Raw genomic sequence first — 21,242 nt, 5'->3', positions numbered from 1 at the left:
CCATGGATACCTAACGTAATAAATAATGCAATAAATAATACAATGCATTGCTTTTTAACAATACATTATAATACAGTTCATTGACTTTGCTTCACTTAATGTTTTCTGTTTTCAAGTTTCAGTTGAATCTTATTGAGCAACTGTGTAAATTTTAATTGTGAACTTTTCTCTAAGCTAGTTATAGTTATGACCGATAATAAATCACATACTTTCAACTTTTAAATCTTAATGCAGTTTGCTTCATTGCGTTAACCAAAGACTAAAATACATGTGTACACTTAGCTTCCAATAAATATCGATTTGACAGGTTAATAATTAGCTGGTGTGCTGTGTGTCTGAAAATATTTAACATTATAAAATTTCAGTAATGGTACAATCTTAATGTATCATAAGTAAGTTTTTATTTATATTTATCTGGCAATCAAAAGTTTTTTTTTTTTTAAGTTACTTTTTGAACAGTTATCAATCTCAAACAGAGTGCTACAGTAGCACATGACCAGTAGAGGGAGCTACTACATCACTAACTATTCAACCTGAAATTTTGCACCCTGCCAGATTATGCACCTCCTAGTATTGGTAGGTTTAGGAATAGGTGTGGGGTAGGGGTTAGGATTAGGGGTGGGGTTGGGATTAGGCAATCAAGTAGCAATTTAAACAAGGGGGTGCATAATCTGGCAGGGGTGCAAAATTCGGCACAACACCGGCAACATTCATGCCCCATGATGTAAGAGTACTTGCTCCATACCCTCAAGAGTGCCGTCATGCTCAAATCTTTTGAATAATCATCGCCTGGTCAGTGGCTAACATGAATTCACGGCAAGAATGTGAGACAGTGTGTATTTGTGTGCATGTGCGTGTCCAGTTGGATTTTTACCGGTATGAAAGGACTGCATAGAAACCCACAGATAGGCTCTTTGAGGTCAGGAGCTGTTGACACAGAGCTGCTTTATATAAAACATACCCATGGAAATGATTTCCATGGTCAGCTCTCCAGTGTACCGAAATGTTGAAACACCTCGGCTGGCGGCTCAGGGCCCCGATAAGTAAAAACGCAGCTACTGATTTAGCGAAGTAAAACCAACTTCCCAACAGCAATTTCACTCAACCGGCGAAGCACCATAGGGAAATCACTTCTCCTCATGTAAAAAAATTAATGCATTAGGCAATTCAGATAAATATTCTTCCACAACTACGTGAAGTGTGAAAAGAGTCAGCGGAGTAGTCCGACCTTGACAAATGAAGAAAGGACAGGCATAATTAAGTTGGCATGAAACGGAAAACAAAGGCACGAGTCTGTGAAGTTGACCAGCTGGATAGGAAACATTCAGTTTGATAGACAACCTTGTCTTTTCTCAAACAATTTCTTCCCTCTAGCTGTCATTAATCTGTATATGCTGTATCCTCCTATCCTCCTTTGTGTTTCTTTAAAGAATTATTATTCCTTGACTCAGCCTTTAAGTGTGTTTCTCCAGTCCCAGTTTTCTCCCTCCATGTTTCTGCATTTATGTACTCTGTTTGGTTACGAAGGCAGTTTGTGTCTGCTGGCAGAGAAAGTAAGTGATACTATATGGACAGTCCCTCCTCATGGGACTGTCCATATAGAAGTTGAAAAAGCGCCAGCTCAGCAGATAGTCTATGTCCGCTTTAACCTTCAACTGAGATGGTCAAGCTGCACGGCTGCCTGGGAGGGAGTGAATTGCATTCACTTCATTTATTATTAATAGACCTATGTCTGTTATAAAATATCTGCAATTTATTTGGATGGTGCATCTCTGATGTGATTGAGTTGTGTGTTTTATTGGAAGGTGCATTGTTTGTGCTTTGATTGCGCATTAAAAACACTACAAAGAGTCCTCAATCACAACATGTGCCCTAAATCACGTTGTTTTAAATCACAACACAACACTGTGGCTCCAAACACAACAAAGTGTGATCAAACCCAACTGTACATGCTGTCAGACACAACAACAATTTGCCCTCAGTGTTGATTCTGTGAGCATGTTGTATTTAAGGACATCTAAGTGTTTAAGGACAGTTGTTTTGTTATGTCTGTGGGCCCACTATTGTGTTTTGATGTGATTAAAATACGTTTTGGATTTCAGGGCACAATGTTATTTGTGTTGTGATTGAGGACACTTGCCCTTTGTTGTGTTGGCTTTGAAGCCACAGTGTTGGCTGTGATTAAGGAGACAATGTGTTAGGGATGCACTGATACCACTCTTTTCCGAATGAGTCCAATACCGATACTTTTATTTTTGGTACTCATCAATACCGATACCTGTATTTTCACAGCATGTGAATTTTTTCAGCAATTTGAATCATGTTAGTTGGCTTCATTTAGCAAACAGATATTTCCTTCAGTTATTTACACACTTAATTACACTTAATTTTACCAGTTAAAATATATTGCATATATTGCATTACTTTCACTGTTCATTTTAATGGCACATTTGAGAAGCTAAATACTGTAAATCACAAGACGTTCTCCTAAAATAATGCAGGGAACAACTCATTATACATTATATGAGTGCGCACATACAATTTTTGGTGATTTCATTTGAGTCATACGAACTGTACGCGGACCCTCATGTAGGAGTGAAAAGTATACTTTGGCCTTTAAAACCTGCTAAACGTGCGCAAACGTTTGTATTGCTGCAGAATGAGAAAGACACTTATATACTTGCGCATTTCAAAATGTCTGCTAATTTAACTTTTGCTTTAAATTAAGCCGTGTAAGCTCGACGTTGTTTATAGTGATTGCCCCTATCATTTTGTTTGTTTTATATGTTTTGTTTTATACTTTTTGTTTGTTTTTTATTTTGTTTGTTTTATAGGGGAAGTCGCGGCCTAGTGGTTAGAGAGTTTGACTCCTAACCCTAGGGTTGTGGGTTCGAGGCTGGCAATACCACGACTGATGTGCCTTTGAGCAAGGCACCAAACCCCCAACTGGGAATACTTCAGTGTCACATGATCCTTCAGTAATCATTCTAATATGCTGATTTGCTACTCAAGAAATATTTATTATTACCAATGTCGAAAACAGTTGTGCCACTTAATCTTTTTTGTAGAGACTATCAAATTTTTTAAGGATTATTGATGAATAAAAAGAGGACATAATTTATTTAAACAGAAATAATCTAATCCTATAAATGTTTGCAGAATAGAAGTAGAAATTCTTAAAAAAAAATCTTATTTTTGAATGGCAGATTATGTCTATTGGGATTTGAAGACTCCTATTGAAAATCACTGAGAAATGTGAAAAGGCTTCATCACAGAGTACAGTGCAAGTCACTGGCTGTGCCTTTATTCGGGTATGAATTGCAAAAGCCCTGCTAAGAGGACACATAAATGAGTGAATATTAAGAGTTCTGTAATGTAAACAGAAGACAGAAGGAAAAGCAGCCAGAGGAACAAACACCGTTACTTACTCTGTGCCACTTTCCACCATCTGTGTGAGCAGCGAGATGCCGTCGAGGTTAATAAACTCCTGAGCAAAGGTGATGTCTCGTGAAGAGTTGGCCAGATCCTTCAGAGCTTCCAGCTTAATGTCCATGCTGGACGACTGGATGCGCTCGTGCAGCTGCAGGGCCATCTGGGCCTGTTACCATGGCCAGAGAAGAGGCGTGTAAATGAAAGCGTGAAAGATTGTCATGTAGGATGTCAGGCCTTTTAGTCAGACAACTCAAGGAAGAAGGTGAGACTGCACTTCTCTAAATTACTCTCGCTGAATCCACAATTATTCCCTCATTAGAGAATATAAAGCATGCAATAAGTCAGTTAATGGTTTTTACATACTGCAATTATCCATTTTCATATATCATTTTAATGTAAATGACTAAATATAAACTATTCTCCAAGTTATACTCAAATAAAATGAAAAGTTAGTTTATTTAGCATAAATTTCTGCATTTGCAATGGAACCAAAAAGTATTTAGACACTTAAGACACACTAATATGACACACGAAGTTGAGGCCCTGAGTACAAAAATAACTCAAGCATCGTTGTGACGCAATTATATTTTTTATTAATATTTTGGATAAAATATTTGGATAATATTTTAGGATAAAAGCAGGTCCCTGCCATTGATAAAGCCTTTGGAGATGCCAAAAATACATATATTAACTCAAATGTGCTACTCACAGCTGAAGTAATAAGCCGCAGAATGGAGCCATTTTTGATATTGTTGCGATTCTGTGAATAAAATAAAAAATAGGTAATGTTATGCACTGTTTTTTTTATTGCTTCTTTACGTGATTTTGCATTTAACCTTTTCGGTGATGTAGAAGTTGGTTGAGTCAGCATTCTGCAGGGCAAGGGTTTCAGGGTTTGCCAAGCTCCACCTAATAAGAGAAAATTCAGACGATCATCAGAGACTGCAGTGATGCATACAGTGAAAAACAATCAGCATCAGTGAAAAAGGTGATGGGGTAAATTTCTTGGAATCAACAGCTGAAATCATTTTGGAAGATTCTTATATTAGAATAAAGCTACATATTGTTAACAGTAGCGATGTTCTTTTGAAACATCATCAGTGGTAATATCCTGAACTGTAAAATACTATTTAAACAACTTTACAGCTCAAATAATTCAAGCTTTGACAAAAACAATATAAAAAGATAAACCTCATATTTCAGTCTAATAAATAACTTTTTATGCTATTTATAACAGGTCTGAACAAAATGGTGGTGTTTATGGAAAAGCAGAAATACAGCGGTTACTAGAGCTGTAATCGGGCCTTAAAAGTTAGGCCCGACAGGACCCGAGCCCGACAAGTACATTTTGATTGACAGCTTTTTTAAAGCCCGAACCCATTTACAGGCCGACATTATTCAAATGTGCGCACACACACAGCTCTTTTGCCTTTTGTCAAGAATGAGTCATTTATACATGTTTTAACATAATTTATTCATAACTAACGTAGACTAGACCACTTGGAAGTTGGAATAAAGAAATAAAATAAGTCCTCTGTGACATCGTAACATCTCCGCCGGATTTGCTTCGCACTAGCAGATGATATTTAATAAAAGAATAATGCCAACATTTGCGTAAATACTCTGTCCACATTATGCATTTAAGACTCAATGAATATTTAGTTAACATTTGAAACACCTTTACTCACAGAGATTAGGCTAGGTCTACAGTCGTGGTCAAACGTTTTGAGAATTACATAAATATTGGAAATTGGAAAAGTTGCTGCTTAAGTTTTTATAATAGCAATTTGCATATAGTCCAGAATGTTATGAAGAGTAGTCCTTCTTTGCCATGAAAATTAACTTAATCCCAAAAAAACCTTTTCACTGCATTTCATTGCTGTCATTAAAGGACCTGCTGAGATCATTTCAGTAATCGTCTTGTTAACTCAGGTGAGAAGGTTGACGAGCACAAGGCTGGAGATAATTATGTCAGGCTGATTGGGTTAGAATGGCAGACTTGACATGTTAAAAGGAGGGTGATGCTTGAAATCATTGTTCTTCCATTGTTAACCATGGTGACCTGCAAAGAAACGCGTGCAGCCATCATTGCATTGCATAAAAATGGCTTCACAGACAAGGATATTGTGGCTACTAACATTGCACCTAAATCAACAATTTATAGGATCATCAAGAACTTCAAGGAAAGAGGTTCAATTCTTGTAAAGAAGGCTTCAGGGTGTCCAAGAAAGTCCAGCAAGCGCCAGGATCGTCTCCTAAAGAGGATTCAGCTGCGGGATCGGAGTGCCACCAGTGCAGAGCTTGCTCAGGAATGGCAGCAGGCAGTTGTGAGCGCATCTGCACGCACAGTGAGGCCAAGACCTTTGGAAGATGGCCTGGTGTCAAGAAGGGCAGCAAAGAAGCCACTTCTCTCCAAAAAAAACATCAGGGACAGATTGATCTTCTGCAGAAAGTATAGTGAATGGACTGCTGAGGACTGGGGCAAAGTCATATTCTCCGATGAAGCCCCTTACGATTGTTTGGGGCATCTGGAAAAAGGCTTGTCCGGAGAAGAAAAGGTGAGCGCTACCATCAGTCCTGTGTCATGCCAACAGTAAAGCATCCTGACACCATTCATGTGTGGGGTTGCTTCTCATCCAAGGGAGTGGGCTCACTCACAATTCTGCCCAAAAACACAGCCATGAATAAAGAATGGTACCAAAACACCCTCCAACAGCAACTTCTTCCAACAATCCAACAACAGTTTGGTGAAGAACAATGCATTTTCCAGCACGATGGAGCACCGTGCCATAAGGCAAAAGTGATAACTAAGTGGCTCGGGGACCAGAATGTTGAAATTTTGGGTCCATGGCCTGGAAACTCCCCAGATCTTAATCCCATTGAGAATTTGTGGTCAATCCTCAAGAGGCGGGTGGACAAACAAAAACCCACTAATTCTGACAAACTCCCAGAAGTGATTATGAAAGAATGGGTTGCTATCAGTCAGGATTTGGCCCAGAAGTTGATTGAGAGCATGCCCAGTCGAATTGCAGAGGTCCTGAAAAAGAAGGGCCAACACTGTAAATACTGACTCTTTGCATAAATGTCATGTAATTGTCGATAAAGCCTTTGAAACGTATTAAGTGCTTGTAATTATATTTCAGTACATCACAGAAAAAACTGAAACAAAGATCTAAAAGCAGTTTAGCAGCAAACTTTTTGAAAACTTATATTTATGTAATTGTCAAAACTTTTGGCCACGACTGTACATGTTTTTGTGGAGGAAAATGATTGAATCCACTGTAGATGTCTTCAGCGCGTTCCTGCGTTCACTGATGGTGCGTCCAGCAATATAACCCACTGGCTCATTATTCTCATTATAAACACGGTCAAAACTTTTCCACACTTCAGACTTTGCTTTAGTTACTGGTGCAGTAATCACCAGAGGCAAGCCTCCGTTATACCTACTCAGCATTCATTTTTGCATCTTTCTCGCGCTAATCGAAACACATCACATGACCGCTCGTTTACCTCGCAAACCGGAGCGCAAGCCCGAGCCCGACCAGAGTAAGATGATATAAATTAAGCCCGAACCCGCCCAACCCGTCGGGTCCGGGCAAAGAACTTCAGCTCTAGCAGTTACCCCTGTAAACAAAGCAGCCCTGCACTTATAAACACTGCTTTATGAGGCCCACTGAGGTAAGATGAGAAAGAAAGAAAATGCCACTAAATCACTACGTTTCTTTCAGATACAAATATCGTGAATGGATTTTGTCATGTGAATGCAAAAAAACAAAACAAAAACAAAAACTAACTGAAATACTTTTTACTTACCCCTCACAGACTTCTTTAATGATGGCTAAGAGAGGCTTTTTCTGCAGAAAAAAATAAATAAAATAAAAATAAAAGATTATTCCTGTATTTCTCCTATATTCTTGGGAGTTCATATTCTACCTTATTTCTTTATGGCTAACAAACATTCTTTATACCCAATAATACTGCTGCATTGATATTTGATTGTAAAACTTTTGATCAAACGTTCGGTTGAGTCAATTCAAGAGCAACAAAGAACTAATACAGAATTTCAGAGTAAGGATGAATGATGAATAAGGAACTTTAGGGTGATTTATGCAAGGTACTTTGTTTCAATAGTTTTTATAGCATCATCTTCATGAATCAGACACACACTGCAAGGCCTTCTCTCTCAAATTTGAAAGGAATAGTTTAGCCAAAGTGGAAAATCAAGTCATTCTTTATTCACAATGTTTTCCCAAACCCACATTACTTATTCTTCTGTAAAGCACATAATTATTAAAGGACTGAGGGGTCTCTTTTTATTGTTGTGTTTTCAGCTCTGCTCATTAAATTTATTTTTTTTTGGTCAAGAAGCGGTTTTAAAACAACATGAAGGTCAGTAAATACTGACAGAATGTACATTTTTGGGAGAAAAAGCAAACATACACTATTGTAAGTTACATATACATGAATGGAGATGAAGGTTAAGTCAGCCAAAGGCACTGACCTGGTCAATCTCCATAAGTTTGGGAAAGGCCCCCGGCCACTCGATGGCCACCTTCACAATGTCTGCTGGGGGCGGCATGGCTGCGCTGATGGAGGATGTGGCTGCTCACTGCTGCCTGACTCTCATCCAAGCCTGTAGAGGGAGTTAGAGGGAAAAAGCTAGGGTTATACTATGCATACAAATTTATTAAACACGTCTCTTTATCAAACTGATTAGTACAATCAGGGATGTCAAAAATGCCATTACTTTTTGCTAATAAATCAAGAGGGCCTTTCACACTGCTTTAGTTCCAGAACTAAATACACAGTACTGAAGTACTTGGACGATTTTGCGCGAACTATTTCCCAGTACCATATAAAAGGTTGCATTCCCACAGATGGTGTGTACCATTAAGTGACGTAAGCCCGTCGACAGCGATGTCATTTGTGCGCAGTGTTCAACAACGTTAACAAAGAAGAACAACGTTAACAACAAGAGGATGGAGGACACTGTGATCGAAACAATGTTTTTGTGTCTCACAATGTGTGTGTCTCGTGGGTTTCACTTTAACCACTTCAGCTGTTATTTTGATTTTTTGAGAATTAGGCATATGCAATATTGGACCCACCGGTGGGTCCCCAGAGTTGATGTGGTTAATGGACAAGGAATGTAGACGTATACGTAAAGTGATTGAAAGAACGGACAGGTGGACTAAGAATCTCCCAACGACAACTGGCAGTGCTACATTTGGTACAAGTGCCTCCACTTCAGCATCCGTCCAGGCACGTCCGTCCGTTCACCATACTTGCGAAATAAATTGACGCAATGTTTACAGTATGTTTACATAGCGTTTTAAATCATGGCAGGTGAAGCCGTTTTCGAACGCGTCTGGCCAATCAATGTATACTTACGTCATGGGTAGTACCAGTTGTGCTGGTTAGACCCTGCTCCGGAGTAGGAGCTAATTTGGTTTATCGAAAAAGGCAGTCCGGTACTAAAAAAAAAAAAAAAAAAAAAAAATCGCACCTAGTTCCAGCGGTGTGAAAAACGCCCAAGTGGGTATCTCCACAATTAGTTCTGGTACTATGTAAAGGTTCCGGCGGTGCAAAAGGCCATTTCAATTCCAGTAATTTTGAAATACTGGAACACAGTTCTATCTTGATTAGATACCGGGGTGCTGCTGTTGATTTTATGTATATGCTCGATGGTTATCTTTCTTATGATCCAACTCCTTGTCTCCTTGTTATCGGTTACAAAAACTGAATGAACATCAAATATTTGGTTCGAAAGCATGTTTGACCTTGAGGTGAGAACAGAGAGCTCTTTCTGTCACTAGATCATTTGCTGCTAATGTGTAAGAGCTGACACTGAGGAAGTCTTCTGGAAAACCTTGAAACTGTATTTCAGGAATGCAAAGCTTTGACCGGCGCAGTATCACTCGGAACGAGAACATTCCTCTTTTGTGACATTTGATACTGGGACATTTTAATTAGCGCAGTAAAATCTACATACTTGTGTGTCTTTTAAACACTTCTTTATTCATTTCTGAATTTTGCTTTTAAACTAAAACTACTGAAATCAACTGCCATTAGACAATATATACAGCACCTATCCAGCTCAATGTGCTTTTAACACATTTAACACACATTTAAATGAATGTTATAGAATGAAGTACATTTACAGCACTAAAGTCTGACACTTCCAAAAATATGTATTTGCAAGCTACAAGCTACAATTAAAGTTTGGTTTGTTAAAACGTACAAGTTTCTTTAAAATTAACAGCGCTGTTATATATAATAACAGTGTGTGACAAGCTGCTGAGTACTGAACAGTCATGGGATATGCAAACACAGGCCGTCATATATTACTGTGCACATGGTTGTATGTCATTATGACAAATCGACATGCTGACAAAATGACACATTTTCATGTTTGGTTTATATAAATAGTCTTGGTGAACTCCAGCTTTGTATTGTGTTACAATTCAGTACGGCAAACTCTATTTCAAAAGAGCAAGTGTAATGTTCTTTTCCCATGATATGGACTAGTGGCTGAAATTAAACTGACTATTTTCTTTTAGGCCATTTCAATCTGCAATAAAGAGCACAAGGGCAACATGAGCAAATCTTTAAAGCACATTAACAAATGAAGTCATTTTGCACTATAAAGACAGGCTTTTTCTTTATAGCTGTAGTCAAACTAACAGAAGTTCATTACAGTTCAATTTTCCTAAAGTATCTGGCTCGCAATATTTACTTAATAGTCTTATTATTATTGCACATAATGAATATGAAAAAATCAATATATGTCTGAAGTCTTAAAATGTGCAACACAAATACAATAAAACAGTACATCTTCTGAAAGAAAAGGTTAGTTGAGCTGATAAAGAGAAATTGACATCCGTTAAATCCCTGTGTTAATTATTTAGCACTCCTGACACTCGGGACAGTTTGGATCTTCTTTTGTCTTTGTTGATAATCCCCGTTGCATTTTTAATCCCCCATTCCATAATGCATGGGGATGATTCTTGGAGAGAAAACAAGAACACACACAGCCTGTGAAACAAGCATTCATTCAGCCCATTCAAACAAGCTGCCATGTCATGACTCATCCCATAATAATCTCCACAGACACTACCCAGGCTCTGTTGCTATGGCATCTGCTCCATCAGAAGTTGCCTCTTTCCAGGGTGGTTCTCTTGGAAATGTTTCATTCATGGTAAGAAGTTTCCCTATTACAGATGGCATGATTTCAGCTGACAGAAGTCAATAAATCTGAGTAACAGGATTTATGTAAAGCTCTCAGCTGTCGTTCAAATGGACAGAATAGCTGCACATAGTTGTAATTTTTTATCCTTTGGTCTTTGGTCTTATACAAATTAAGAGAAAGAGGAGTTAATGTTCTTTTTTTATTATTTAAAGGGCAACTATTTATTTATTTACTTTTTATTTTATTTTACACAGCATGCATACTAAAGACCACCTGATTAATATTGGTACATACTTGTTACAAGCTGAATATAAACTTGTTTTCATGACAGATTTATTCAATCATAGTAATGAACACAACAGGTTAAGTAATAATCTAATTAATATCTAATATGGTGCATATAGTATTTAGCAAAATGCTCCTCTCTAGAGTTATTTTTAGTAGCTCATCATCAAGTTTATGGACACCGAATGGCTTTCCCGAGGGAAATGCTGCTTGAACTGAGGTTGCTACAGACAACAGCCACATTAAAAAGCATCAAAACTACATGCATTGTTTGTATCTCAGGATAAAATTTACTGAATTTGAAAACTGGGCAAGAAAGCACAAAACTTATTGTGATTACTGAATGGCAGGAGTGGTACAAATAATGTTTAGTGAAGTGCATGCATCTACGAAAACAGCATTGATTAAAAGACTAAACTTGAGATTTAAGAATCCATTATCAGCATTCATTTAAAAATGAGAAATCGATTATGTTAATCCAGCACTAATATCCACACAGCTGACTTGTATACCTGTGGTAGTTTATAAATGTTGTATCCACAGAACAGACACTGATATAGTCATAAAATGCCGAGAAACGCTAATTAAACATCACTGCCAATGATTCTGGTCCTCTAAGATTTTTTCCTGAAACCGAAAAATTACTGTTTTGAACATTTCGGCCTATCACTCATTTGCATAAACATTAGATCAAACAATTAATCAAACTTTTGAAATAATTTGATCACAGAGAGAGAAAATTTTTTTTTGGGAGAACACATTTTTCACGCTTTTGGCCTTAATATGGCTGTGTGTAGAGCATTTGCTTAAAAACAGATATAGTCATGAAAGGCCTTCAACACATTTAATTTTTTTGTTTAAATATTTATGCATTTTACTTCTTATTTTTCTATGTTTGGCTTCACTACAAGAGAATAAAACTCATGCACAAAGCTATTACAGCATACACGTGCAAGTGGTTTTATTCCACACTGTTTGTTAACATAACAGTTAAGCATGAAATGCTGGATATGTTGATACAACCACAAAGCCAGTGGGACACAACACGCAACAGTCATGTAAGGTGCTTTCACCAAACCATGTCTAGTGAAGAATTTTTTTCGCTAAAGCATTCATGTCGTGTCCATCAAAAAGTTTTACAAAACAAACGACAATTAAAGTGAAACAAATTTGCATATTTGATAGACTTGGTTTCTTAAACCTACACAATAATCCTGTTGAAAGGAACTGAGATAAAAAAAACAGACTGTCAGGATTTGATTTCTTCAGAAGGCTTAATAGTCCAGTCATTTGAACAGACAGGCCTGGAGATGCCTGTGTCTCTCCGATGGGGGCAGGGACACACACAGCAGTGCCTGCTCTTCCATTCAATCCCTTCTGTAAAACCCAATGAATTAATCAATCACTCTGGCCAGTGGCCATGTTCACCACCAGTTTCCCCGAAACATTCAGCCCCTTAATGTGAGAAAACCTGAAATGGAGAAACAATTCACACTATACTGCACATTAATATCACAGAGTTTCTTAGACCTGTACAATGGCAATATAGGATTGGGAAAGGGCCACGAGCCAGGACCCGAACCCGGGTCGACCAAAGTGTAAATGTGCTATGTCAACGAGCTGCCAACGAGGCTATCAGCGCCGACAGAAATAAATATTTTTTTTAGGATATGTACTATGCTATTGTGATGCTTTAGGACAACTGCAGTTTATGTACAATTCAAATACAATGTTTTGAGGACATAATACTACTATGCATTTGCCATATTTTGAACACATTCCATTACAATCCTAGTTTTGGGTCATGTACTATGAAAATACCATGTATGTGGACATGTACTATGGTTACAACATGTTTTACAGTGTGTACTACAATGTCTACACCATGTATACAATAGGGCCTTCCGCACCACTTTAGTTCCAGAACTAAATGTACAGTACTAAAGTACTGGGACGATTGTGTGCAAACTATTTCCAAGTACCATTTAAAGGGTTGCATTCGCACCGACGGTGTGTACTAGTAAGTGACGTAAGCCGGTCGACAGCGATGTCATTTGTGCGCGGTGTTCAACAAAGAAGAACAACATTAACAACAAGAGTATGCTGTGATCAGAGCTGTGTTTTTGTTGTGTCTCGCGGGTTTCACAATAATGGACATGTAATGTCAACGTATACATAAAGCGATTGAAAGAATGGAAAGGAGAATTAAGAATCTCCAACGACGAATGTATCGCTGTTCACCATACTTGCGAAATAAGTTACATTTCATTTAGCTCACATTTACATTTATTCATTTAGCTGACACTTTTATCCAAAGCGACTTACAATTGCTATATATGTCAGAGGTCGCACTCCTCTGGAGCAACTAGGGGTTAAGTGTCTTGCTCAGGGACACATTGGTGTCTCACAGTGGATTCGAACCTGGGTCTCTCACACCAAAGGCATGTGTGTGTCTTATCCACTGCGCCAACGCCACTCCTCAAAAAGTTGACACAATGTTTACAGTATGTTACACAGCATTTTAAATCATGGCGGGTGAGGGCGTTTTCATACGCGTCTGGCCAATCAATGTGTACTTACGTCACGGTTAGTACCAGTTGTGCTGGTTAGACCCTGCTCAGGAGTAGGAGTTAATTTAGTTCTCGAAAAAGGCAGTCCGGTACTAAAAATCGCACATCGTTCCGGTGGTGCGAAAACGACCAAAAGTGGGTAGCTGCACAATTAGTTCTGGTACTATGTAAAGGTTCCTGCGGTGTGAAAGGCCCTTATGACAGTGTTTTAGGACAAATACTATGGCATTATCGTGTTTTTGTACACATACCATGACAATATCATGTTTTAGGACATGTACCATTGTAATACCGTGGTATTGACATGTTTTAGGACACATACAATTGCAACACCATGTTTTAGAACATGTAACATGGGCTGCGCCTTATTTCAGAGGCTGCGTCCTCCGGAGGTCGCATTTGAAGGCTGCATGCATCATAAAGGATCTTTTATTTAAGAAAAGTAACCATAATAAAATTGACCGTTATTCCTTGTGAGGTTTAAAATACTATAATTTCTTTTTTAATTTGCAATTTAACTGTTACCTTTTTAAATTAGACTTCCCAGATGACGTATGCAGCCTTAAAATGCTATGGTGTGATGTTTTTAGGACCATGGCAATACCATATTTTCTGGGCATGTACTATAAAAATTAGAGCCCGACCGATATATCGGCCGCCCGATATTATCGGCCGATATAAGCTAATTGCATTTAAATCGGCATCGGCATTTATAATGGCCGATGAAACATGAGAAACAGAGTCTCATGCTTCACTCATGTTATGAGTGTTGCATAGTGTGCCCACCAGAGGGAGCTCTGCAGCTCCAGAGTTAACAACAGCGCCAGAAGTCCACTACAGAAGAAAGCGATTAGCCAAGCCACGGAGATGTAACTTACTGTTTTGACGGTGAGTCTGTCGTTCGTCATGTGAAATGATTGTAGATTTAGTTCATACCCTGTATATAAAAACTGTGTGGTAGTTCTAGCTAACGGTCCTATCATTATCACTTCTAAATATTCTGTAACATCACTTACAGCCGCTAATGCATTGCTATATTAGATTAGCCACAAAGCTAATACCATGTTTATCAGTGGAAGAGCGCGAACGTTAATAGGAGGTCAAACTATAACGTTAGCGTTTAACTTATTCTTATTCTATTGCGGTGTGTTTCCCACATAATGACCGCGTAATTGGGCCTTTCACACAGGACGCGGTATGCACGGCGCTTGCCGCTGGGTTCAGCGTTGCCCTTCAGATACAACGCGATTTGCGCTGCGCTATGGCATAGGCGGAGTTTTAAAAACGTTTAGCGGGAGCTCTTTCATAGTCTGTTCCTCCTCCTTTCGGTCAGCAGCCAACATGTATCTGTCTCGTTGTAAGAAGCGAGCGATAGCGCTAGTCCTGCTGATGAGAATTAAGAGAGAAGCAAGGAAGAAGAGGCTACCCTCAGGCCCAGAGAACAATTTGGTGAATTCAGGCTGGTAACGTTACTCTAACGCTAATAGCTTCCTTTTTAGCAGGCCCCTTAAATGCTTGCTATTAACTTGTTTGAAGGTGGTTCTTCTCAAAATTGACAGCGGTGTGTTCATGACACTAACGTTAACCATTCAACTTCGAATTGATTCTGTAATCTTCCGGTAATAGTAGGCAAGACGATGTTCTGTGAGAGCAAATATAGTGTAGTTACAGTAACTACAGTAGGTGCGTCAGAAATGATTAAACCAGAGGGGACATGTAAATAAATGTGAGCTGAACTAGCGCTTTTTTTTTTACATATTGTTTCAAAGCAGCTTTACAGACATAACAGGAAAATGTTGAAATAATATTTATTTTTTTTTTTTTTTTAATATTATATTTTTATTTTTATTTTGACCAACACAGAACAATACAAAAAGGCAACAACAACTTATAAGGACAAAGAAGAAAAAAAAAAAAAAAAAAATGGATTTTGAAACCATTGTTACATCAGTTCCTCCAGTTTTATACATAGGTTACTATGTTACACATATATTTCTGGGCCAGTGGGCACAGGCAATATGATGATCTCACAAACAATGAAACGGTCATAACTTCAAACTGTTATCCTTGACATTTGACAGGTAATTAAAAAAGGGTTCCCAGGTGGATTCGAAGCCAGCAATGCTATCAGAAAAACTGTGTCTAAGTCTCTCTAAATGCAAAGTGTTAGAGAGTTCAGAAAGCCAGGATTTAAGAAGTGGTTTTGATGCCTTTTTCCATAGACAAAGAATATTTTTTTTAGCTATCACCATTCCATATTGGACTGCTTTTTTAATTTGATGACTGAACCCACGAAGTGAGTCAGACCAACCAAAAACAGCAATTGCTGGATCAGGGGCAAGGATACAAGAATAAGCCTCAGAGTAGAATCTGAAAATTTCGCTCCAAAACTCATAAAGTTTTGGGCATGACCAGAAAAGATGTCCCAAGGATCCCTCTGCAGATTCACATTTGTTACAGTTAGAGGAGATGGAGGGGTAGAATTTGTTAAGCTTAACCCGAGAATAATGAAGCCGATGTACTACTTTATATTGGATAAGTTGGTGTCTTGAGTTAATAGAGCATTTATTTATGACCTTGATAGACTTTTTCCAATCCTCATTGGTAATTTGAATACCTAAATCCTTTTCCCAGGAATCTTTCAAATACAGGGTAGATATGTCTAACTGACCAATAAAAACATCCATAAAATGAGAAATCAAATTAGAGGCATCAGGGGAGGCAGAGAGTAATTTATATATATATCATGTTCATCTGCTAATAGTTCAAAGTGGGAGATAGATGTACGAACATAGTTTCTCAGCTGTAGATATCTAAAAAAATGTGATGGTGAAAGATCAAATTTCTGTTTCAGCTGAGGGAATGTGGCAAATTTACCATCCATGTACAAGTCTCTGACAGTGACCATTCCTTTACTGGACCAAATCGAAAATGTGGAGTCAATGAGTGATGGCTTAAAGGCGTGGTTATAAGCAATAGGGGTGGACAATGAGGTTGATGGCAACTTAAATGCCTTCCAGACCTGACACCATATTTTGAGAGAGCTGCTTACTATAAAGTTTGTGTTGACCACTTTTATGGATGGTACAGGCGCAGCAAAAAGCAGGGAGGAAAGAGAGTAATTTGTAACACTTTGTTCGATGGCGAGCCAAGAAGGAATGTCATCTGAAGACCCCGTTGGATAAGATTTTTTCCAATATGATAAGGCTCTGCAGTTTGCAGCCCAGTAATAATACTGGAAGTTTGGCAGGCCCAGTCCACCCTGCGACCTTGGTTTACATACATGTAGTTTAGAGATACGGTGCGCTTTAAAGCCCCACACAAATGGTAACACGATTGAATCCAGAGTTTGAAAAAAAATTTTGGGCAAAAAGATTGGCAGGTTTTGGAATAGATATAGAAATCTTGGCAATATCACCATCTTGATTGCATTCACGCGCCCTACCATAGACAGCGTAAAGGTCCTCCAACTTTCTATATTAAGCTTTAAGCTCTCTAACATAACTAAATAATTTAATTTATAGATATCCTTTGCATTTTTCGGAATGGTGACCCCCAAGTATTTCAAACTATCTGCTGCAATTTTAAAAGGTAGGTTTTGTATAAAGCTTGGGTCAGTCTTGTTAGTCACGAGCATGAGTTCACTCTTTTGCCAATTTACAGAGTAACCAGAGAACTTTCCAAAAGTCTTCAGTAAATCTAATAGGGGTGGGATGGATTGTTCTGGATCGAGTAGGTAGAGAATAACATCGTCGGCGTAGAGAGATATGTGATGGTCTAATTGGCCTATCTTGGGTGAAAAAATAAGTGGGTTATTTCTAATGGCAGTCGCAAGTGGTTCTATAGCTATGGCAAAAAGCAGGGGTGAGAGTGGGCACCCCTGTCTAGTGCCTCTATGCAATGCGAATTGTGAAGGCTTATCAAAATTGGTGAGCACCGAAGCCCTAGGTTTGGCATAAAGCATTTTCACCCAGCAGGAGAACGACTCTCCTAGATCAAATTCCTGGAGCACTGCAATAATATAACTCCATTCAATTTGGTCGAACGCCTTTTCGGCATCCAGAGATAAGATGGCGACATTTGAAGCAGAATCTTGTTTTGAGTATAAAATGTTCATTAAGCGTCTCACATTAAAGAAGGAAAAGCGCCCAGGGATGAAACCGGTCTGATCAGGATAATTTTTGCTATACATTTATTTAATCTGTTTGCAAGGATCTTAGTAAAAATTTTCAGATCTGAATTTAGAAGGGCTATGGGACGATATGATGCTGGATCTGTTTCATCTTTTCCTTTTTTAAGAATTAGGGAAATATTTGCGTCGTACATTGACTGTGGAAATTCCTGATCATCAATAGAATGATTAAATAATCTGAGCATCAGAGGAGCAAGTTTTTGAGCATATTTCTTATAAAATTCAATTCCGAAGCCGTCAGGTCCGGCAGCCTTACCATTGGGAAAAGATGCAATGGCTTCGAGTATTTCGAAATAATATTGTTAAATATAAGTAGGTAATACCTATTACTTGACAAATAAAAAATATATATATATTTCTCATTTTTGCCTATGTAGGAGATCCCAGTTTATTATTATTATAATTCTAATGATGACATGAGTAATGATACATGGTGATATTATTAATACACATGCTTATTCTTTCTCTGTCTCTCTTTCTGCCTACAGATGGCTGAAAAAGGCGAATGCTGTAGCAGCAAAGTGTGGGACTACTTCTGCAAATACTTTAACTTTAGTAATATTATAATTTATTTACAGTACACACACAGACTGTTAAAACCAGCTTCAACTGGAAGAAAGTAAAAGTGTTAAATGTTTAAAACCAGACTGTTTTTTGATCATTAAAAAATATATACTTTTGATGTGCAATTGTTTAGTCATTGAGACTGTAATCTAAGGCTTTTTTTTTAACATAGTCCATTCTGGAAAATGGTTTATACAGCCCACATACATAGAACAGGCAGTTATTTTGCTATTGAATGTTGTGTAAGTGCAGTTTATAGGAAATGGGTCTAATATCCAGATTATTTTTAAAATCAAAATATCGGCTTATAAATCGGCTCTTTTCGAGTTAATATCGGCATCGGCCCCCAAAAATCCATATCGGTCGGGCTCTAATAAAAATGCATTGGTATTCTTTAAAGTACCATGGGATATCTTGCAAACAATATGACACGTATATGAATCTGATATATATTATATCAACATCAGATACTAGTGTTGTCACGATACCAAAATTTCAATATTCGGTACCGATACCAGTGAAAATCCAAGGTTCTCGGTACCAATTTTGGTACCAAAGCAAAAATATGCTAATAAAAAAAAAACTTTTTATAACTAAAAATAAAACCAATGCCATTCTTTATACTTATTTAAAATTGTGTTTAAAGTTTTTCTACAAGTAATATAATTATGAAAAACAGTAAACAAGTTTCACCCAAATTTATTTTGTCTTTTAATTAATGAAATGTAAACATTTTATTTTTTGCTATTAAAATTAAAACATGGAAGAAATATTATGTGATTTATTTCTTTAACAAATAAAGTTGCATTAATTTTTTCAACAATAGTAGCAGTATCACATACATTCTACTAAATTATAGTAGGCTAATATTTCTAGCACAATGCCTTTATGAAAAAATGAACTTATTTTGACGGGTTGCCATGAATACCTTTAAATTGACACTGATTAGTCTATGTAGTAAACCAGGGGTCACCAATCTCGGTCCTGGAGGGCCGCTGTCCTGCAGAGTTTAGCTCCAACCCCAATTAAACACACCTGAACCAGCTAATCAAGATCTCACTAGGCATACTGACTTTCAAACAGGTGTGTTGGAGCTGGTTGGAGCTAAACTCTGCAGGACAGCGGCCCTCCAGGACCGAGATTGGTGACAACTGTAGTAAACAAACCCGCACGTCTCTGCCATTCATTCATTAATTCACACAGAGACGTGCAGAACATGCAGGATTCAGATTACAACCAACTTTTGCGGCTTAACATTTACAGAAACTGCTCCTTATGGAGATTTGATTAATTTATGCTAACTTTGACAAATTCCGTGACTGTCCATGTTAAAATGTAAGTTTCATTTTCATGACTGGATTTTGAGATTCCGTCCGCGTTTTCAGCTTCACGGGAATCATAGCGCTGTATGCCTCAAGAACCGGGTTGACCGGGTACTCGGTATCACCGGTACTTAAAGAAACCTGGTACCGTCACATTTTCATTTTTTTAGTACAGACTTGGTAACGAAGTACCGGGTCTTTTGACAACACTACCAGATACTATCATGACACACAGTAATTTTAAACAAGAGACAAATGATAGCAATAATTTGAGTGCAGGCCACTCAAAAGCATAATTACAAACTAATCAGCCAACCTGTTTTATTAGTATTGCTCAGAAGTTACAGAAACTAAGCGTAATGTAGTAGAATTATCAGTGATGTAACATAACCACAAGAAAACTTACACGGGTACATGATCAATGTAAAAGCTTGTTCATCCTTGCAGTCAAACTGAGACTACCTTTATTAGCTGCTGAACATCATGGACGGGACAGCATGTGGTTGTCAGAATGACAGTCCCAGTGTGGTTTAAATCTTAAGATTTCACTCCCGCAGAGAGCTCAACACCACCAAGGCGAACAACTGCAGTCCGTCAGTTGTGAGGAGAAAGTGAAAGAATGCTCAGAATGTTCACAGAAGTTCACATTATCACCAGGTCTCGCTTCACTGGTTTGCCCACTTCCTGTATAGATTTTTTTTTTAAAAGCCCTCCAGTGATTCATTGGACACCTCTACAAAGGGCCCAGGAGCACAGAGGGCCCAAACTAGCAGGGGCTACAAAGGAACAGTGAGCTTTATCTGCGCTGAGAAACAAAGACACACGAGACAGCTACGGAGTTATTGCTACTCACTTTCTTTGTCTAACTGACACCAGTCAGCTCTCATTTCTACCCTGCAGGTCTGACCTGTGCCTTGTTCCTACAAACCTTTCTAGAGACAGAACTGTGGGTCTCGTTTTGAGACACGTATCTGGTGGATTTCCATCGGTTGCTATAGAAATGATGTAAACTGCAAAATGAAGCCTAGAGATATTTTCATACAACAAACGAGTGTGGCTCTCAGTGTGGAAGGAGAGAAGGGGAGATTAGAGATTCGCATCTATCATGACATCTCGCCATGGTGCTGAACTCACGAGAGCATGGCGAACATACACAACAGGCACTTTACACATTCATGCATGCATTTTGCAAAACTGCTGACTCACTCACCGTTTATGGTGAATGCCTCACCGTTAACGTGAGGAAAGTTTGAGTGAAAATGAATGTATTCAAGCTCCAGACAATACTGCACACTTTGTATGTTACAGAAAGATCATATCAAAATATTATTTTAGATATAATAATAATTATTAAATACATGTTATTTAAAATATTACTTTATGATACAAATAATAAATATGAATGGATAAAAGAATAAACTATTAATAGCAATAAAATATTTTAAAAGTTAATTATACCCGCACTTATTATTTCAAGCCTTTATTCTGCACTCATTATTTTCTGAGCTACAGTTTACACCTAGTGTCAAAAACAAGTCCTCTTTTTCTCATACCGTAACCAGGATATCCTGTCAAATTACTCACACAGCTAAGCAGCAGTTTCCACATCTCACATTTTCATCTCACTAGTACCTACCTTCCATAGTTACCTAACGAAACTACAACCTTTAGTAAAAATTACCCTATTG

General features: G+C 38.0%; 1 protein-coding gene across 7 annotated transcripts in view; it reads right to left on the bottom strand.

The window, feature by feature from the left end:
• Window positions 1–21,242, bottom strand: part of LOC132104335 (engulfment and cell motility protein 1-like) — a 97,716-nt gene that overhangs the window by 51,105 nt on the left and 25,369 nt on the right. For all 7 annotated transcript variants that reach the window (XM_059509741.1, XM_059509742.1, XM_059509743.1 and 4 more), the window contains 5 exons: window positions 7,934–8,065; window positions 7,246–7,286; window positions 4,269–4,341; window positions 4,142–4,192; window positions 3,429–3,598 (listed from right to left, as the gene is read on the bottom strand). In XM_059509741.1, the coding sequence (XP_059365724.1) occupies window positions 3,429–3,598; window positions 4,142–4,192; window positions 4,269–4,341; window positions 7,246–7,286; window positions 7,934–8,011 (413 nt within the window). In that variant the 5' untranslated portion in view covers window positions 8,012–8,065. The remainder of the gene's footprint in view (window positions 1–3,428; window positions 3,599–4,141; window positions 4,193–4,268; window positions 4,342–7,245; window positions 7,287–7,933; window positions 8,066–21,242) is intronic.

Source organism: Carassius carassius, chromosome 25 (assembly GCF_963082965.1).
Source record: "Carassius carassius chromosome 25, fCarCar2.1, whole genome shotgun sequence".
In the NCBI taxonomy this organism is placed as follows: domain Eukaryota; kingdom Metazoa; phylum Chordata; class Actinopteri; order Cypriniformes; family Cyprinidae; genus Carassius; species Carassius carassius.
The sequence above is the reverse complement of the archived record's forward strand: the minus strand, read 5'-3'. Positions and strand labels throughout refer to the sequence as shown.